Source organism: Acipenser ruthenus, chromosome 6, assembly GCF_902713425.1.
Source record: "Acipenser ruthenus chromosome 6, fAciRut3.2 maternal haplotype, whole genome shotgun sequence".
NCBI lineage: Eukaryota > Metazoa > Chordata > Actinopteri > Acipenseriformes > Acipenseridae > Acipenser > Acipenser ruthenus.
In genome coordinates, this window is record NC_081194.1 from 60,141,396 (window position 1) to 60,146,344 (window position 4,949).

At 37.6% G+C, this 4,949-nt stretch overlaps 1 protein-coding gene across 1 annotated transcript; it reads right to left on the bottom strand.

The window, feature by feature from the left end:
* Nucleotides 1-568: 568 nt before the first annotated feature.
* Nucleotides 569-4,475, bottom strand: LOC117410586 (matrix metalloproteinase-9-like). The gene is made up of 4 exons (XM_034017247.3): nucleotides 3,663-4,475; nucleotides 3,239-3,433; nucleotides 1,735-1,887; nucleotides 569-1,219 (listed from the first exon to the last, which is right to left on the bottom strand). Exons 1-4 carry the CDS (start codon nucleotides 3,709-3,711, stop codon nucleotides 1,206-1,208), a joined length of 411 nt encoding a protein of 136 aa, XP_033873138.2. The 5' UTR covers nucleotides 3,712-4,475; the 3' UTR covers nucleotides 569-1,205.
* Nucleotides 4,476-4,949: the final 474 nt, after the last annotated feature.

A 4,949-nucleotide genomic window follows, 5' to 3' on the forward strand; every position in this document is an offset into this window, starting at 1 on the left:
TATTGGCTTGTTGTGTGATCTGTGCCAACATGCTTATCTGTTTGTGTAATGTCCCTGCAGTCTACAGACAGGCCTGCTCCCTGAAGCTGAGGAAAGCCTTCATTACAGAAGTTATTACTGTTAGTAGAAAATCAGCAGCAGGCAGAAATGAAGACATGGTGGCTTCTGGCGCACAGAGCAAAAACAAGGAGAAGGGGCCCAAACACATCACAATACAACCAATCTGTTCTATATGCTTCTGCTAATGATTCTGCCTAACTAATGAGAACTGCACCTGTTCATATGCTGTACATGTGTGTACAGCTCAGAAGAAAATTACATTTTTCATAAGAAAGGTTAGCAAAATAATACAAAAGACTTGCAAATCCAGACCCCAAAGTCTAAATTGACCGATAATTCAAACCAGGCTCCAACTCAAAATGAAATGCATGCTGATTGTGTGGGTGAATTTAAATAGAACTGCAAATGCCAAGCCAAATGTTTTCTTTGCTCCTGCTCATGTATAGTACAGTGCAGATTATCATTTGAGAAAACAAGTTCATAGCATGCTTGTAAAGTTACAAAATAGTTTTATTAATTTTTTTATCATTGATTTTTATTTGAAGTTAGGATAGTCTCAAAGACATAAACAAAGACCAGAAAAGACATTTAAGTATGGTACATAATGTATCAGATCATCAACAAATCACAAATCTAATCAAGGTTCTGTCCCAGCTGGTTTGGATTAGTGACCTTCTGCTATACCAATACATTTTTGGAGTCACTGTCTCATATGTTATGTTAGATTATGTTATAGCAGGAATGCAGACATACTTTTCCAGCAGTTTTTTTTTTTAATTATGACACAAACACAGCATTCTTAATGTAAATATTTTGCTGTATTAAAGAAATGACAAAGCAATGGTAAACAGTCTTATCATTGGCGTTCTGCTATAACATTACACTTAGGAATTAGTCACAAGCATGTCATAAATGTGTTATTGAGATGCATTACAAAAGCACAACTATCAAATGATAGCATTTAATGTTCAGTGTTTATTCACTACTCCTGAGTGTTAAGACATGATTACAATACGGTTTTATGACTTTAATTAAGCTGAAAAAAAAACATTTAAGCAGTTTGCATTTTGTAGTCAGAGCCGATCCCTTCATTAAGATGATGATTCCGCATTTTGTTTAACACCAGAGATGCTGTGAATCCATCTTCATTCAGGAGTGTCTGTAGTCAACAAAGAATGGTTAATAGCCATGGCAATACAGTACTCATTAGACAACAGAGAGAGCTCTCAGTGTTGTCTGTGGTTTTGAAACAGGGGAAATGGGCCTTTGGTTAGGAGTAAGAAAACTCTTCAGATGAAAATATCTATGGAAGACAGTCCAAGACTAGTGATTATCAGGCTCTGCAGAACCAGGCACTGGTGTGCAATAACTATTTTGTATTCAACGCTGCTAAGTAAATATTCCCTTTACCAGATCTTAAATGACACTGCACTGCTAAGCAGGTGCAGAGTGTAATCTAAGGGGAGTAATTCTCTGCTGTTGAGTTTTAAACTTTATTTTCAGAATACCTAATGAACAGTCATTAAGTGCTGTGGCTATTGCACTCATGAGGATGCCAGAAAACAACCCACTCGTTCACGAGCCCAGTTATCTTTTGTGGAATTACAGAAGTACTCCATGAGCACTCAGGGTGGAACTTCTATAATGCTGTGTAACAAAAAAGAAAATACCTACCATAACCATCACAGTAGCTCCACTGTTCATCCACATCATAATTATCAGTTAATGAACACCAGGGTCTGTCCGAATCTTTGTCTGTACATGAGAAATATGATTCTTCCTTGTAGATAAATGGGAAGACGCACTCAGATCCAAGAATTTCAGGGACTGAAAAGAAACAAACAGGAAAAACGCAAGAAAAAAATTAATCATGTGGTCTATTTATTCAAATTCATCCAAACAGTGTCAGATCGAAATACCATCGCTGTTTAATTCATTAGGAAAAGGGGACTTTGTGAAAACCAATATCTCTAACAGTGTTTGTGAGTGACTGTCACAAAGACGGCCGGAGTGGGTGGTGTCAGACCAGAGCCAGGAAATAAATAAACAGAGAGATGTGGTTTGGTATAAGCTGGGCGCGTGATTGCACTCAGCATTTAATAATTAAACAGAAAATAAAAGGTTTGAACACAAAACAGGACACGGCACTTGCGCCAAAATAAACAGACATACAAAACGACTAACACTAAACAAACGGTGCACGGACAGACAAACAAACACGGTGAGTACAAACAAAACACTTCTCTTGCACGTTTTTACTTATTTTAACTCTCCTCTCTCTCTCACCCGTTCTCCTCTTCCGAACACCCAACCCCGACTGAGTGAAAATGTGCATCTATATATACTGTTGTGCTGGGATTCAATTACTAATTAATTATTCACTTGAATCCCAGCACGTGAATTAATTCTGTGCAACCCCGTGCTCACATATTACATTTAACCAGCACGTGAAGTGATTTGTGCCCTCCTCGTGCCTAAATACAAATCTACACTTTTTAAATACACATGAAACACAGACCCGTTTATATCCCGTGTACCAATCTATACACCAACATTAACATACGCACCATACATACAACTCATAACACGCAAAATACACACAGGGGCGGGCACTTTGCCACAGTGACCTAGGAGCATGTTTGTCTTAAAATATAAGTTAAATACCAGGTTTGTTCCTATTTTTAATATATAAACGGTGGCCATGTTCAGTTTCGATCAATTGAATAGATACAAGTAGGTTTGTTTTTTAAATGAAGTAATTCATAACACAGATTGTTTCCATTTTTGCTAAAACAGGCCCTTAAAGAATTACAAATTTGTACTGTCAAGAAATAACAGATGTGTTTTCTAACTTCAGGGTAACAATTTGTATTCAGTGTCTGTAACTGTGCTGTAATTACACTGTAGTAACACAGTAAACATATGATTGTGTAGTTACAGATTTTTAAAATTACAAACTGACAAACTGTGTCAGTTGCTAGCGTCTTTTGTAATTACACATGTGTGCATTTACAATCTAATTACTATGTAACCACACGTGCCATTATAGTGTACAGTAATTACAGTGCCATTTGAGATGTAAAGAGTTGCCTCTTGTTGTTACTGTTTAAATGTATAATCGCACAAACGTACATTTTAAAAGTTAATATAAAATTGTCCAAAACAGAAATGCACTAACCTGAAGTCGGGCAATATCCCCAGACAGGCTCTATATCGTAATTGCTGACTGTAGCACACCAAGGGTGACTTGGCCACCAGTTATCAGTGGTGCAGTACTCATAAGTATTTCCACGATACACAAAAGGAAAGACACACATTGCACCGTTAGCATTCCCACCAGTGGTAGCAGGCGGTCCAGTAGGATAGAGTTGCCCTGTGTCATAGAAAGTTGGATAATAGATGAATACATTCCCTTATCCTTTTAAGGTCTAAAACTAAAGGAATACAGCATATTTTTAAAAGGTCAGAAAAATTGACATTCTCACTCCTGTTTATGTGCACATTTCAGTTATTTAAAAGAAAACATCAAGATAAAGTATCTAGGTTTTAAACAAAAGGTTCCACTGAGAAATACCACATAAACCTATATCAACACCACTTACCTTGTACTGCACTGAAAAACAGGAGGATCCCAAATATTGGAAAAACCATTCTGGAAATCTAATCAGTGATGCTGAAACCAGAACAGGGGGCTTGAGCAGGGACTTAGGTTTTAACTGTCTCTTATATACAGTACATTAAATAGGCACACCCACCTTGTGTTGGGTAACTGGGCTTCAGTGGTTGTTTTTGCTGATGAGTCGTGTTCAAACTAATTTGCAGGTTGCAAAATAAATATGTAGGAAAGATATAACCATGTTGCAAAATCTAGGTGGAGAGACAAAGCCCTAAACTGGTGAGTTTGCAGTTTCATACCAAGTCAAAGAGGAGAAAGGGGTCAAAAATGGATGTGCCAATGATTCACTTCTGCTTTGTAAATGAGGTTCGGCTTCAACAAGCTACATACTCTTCGAACCCCAGAGCTCAATTTCATCATTTTGTGAGAGATGCTGGCTGGCTGCAGAGTGACCTGACTAGAATTCTCTCATTTTCTTTGGTTCATTGTTTTTTGTAAAGCTTCTTCCCTACATACAGTATACTATGGTAGTACTTGGCTTCCAGTGTGTACCATAGACTACTATGGAATGCACTGTGTATGGTTTACACACTACAGGCATACTTTATTTCTAACCAGATGTTGATACTCTTGATAAATTGAGCAAAATATGGTTCTTAGCAAGTTTCACCAAAAATGAACAAGTGGTTCTCTAAATATACGCAAATCTCTAAAGTTACAAATCTCTAAAGAAAATATATGCAAATCTTTAAAGAAAAAGACAGACAGCCACCACATAACAGGTTGTGACTGACACCCTGGGGAGGCAAGTTTTTTTTTTATTTATTCTAGACTGCAGTGCTTGAAAAGCCCCCATTACATTTGGAATATATGTAAATACCTTTAAAACAGGGAGGAAAAGACAGCCAAATTATGCACAGAGGCTATCATTAAATCAGTTAACTGTATAGTTTCTTTTGCCAGTATTTCTCCCAGTCTGTCATTCGGAGATGTGTGTTTTTTATTCTTCTCTGCTGAGTAGGTAACTTAGTCCACACAGTGAACAGGTGCCTGGCTTATGGTTTGCCCTGTGCTCTAACCCCAAGACCAGGCTGCAATCTATTTTTATAAGTGTGTGCTGCTCAGTCCTTGACCAGCTGGAATGCTGGGTTTACAAACTAAATGTTGGACAACCACTTTGCAACAATCACGCTGTTATTAGTTTATTTGGCAGATGCCTTTATCCAAGGTGACATAGATGTTAGAGGGCAATACAAGGTTACAGTGCAAAAAC

Excerpts from the sequence above, each read along its gene's own strand:
- LOC117410586 (XM_034017247.3), bottom strand. The coding sequence starts at position 3,711 with ATGGTTTTTCCAATATTTGGGATCCTCCTGTTTTTCAGTGCAGTACAA. Across the intron at positions 3,434-3,662 it reads GTTTTTCAGTGCAGTACAAG|GGCAACTCTATCCTACTGGA; the intron begins GTAAGTGGTGTT and ends TCTATGACACAG. Across the intron at positions 1,888-3,238 it reads GGGATATTGCCCGACTTCAG|TCCCTGAAATTCTTGGATCT; the intron begins GTTAGTGCATTT and ends GTTTCTTTTCAG.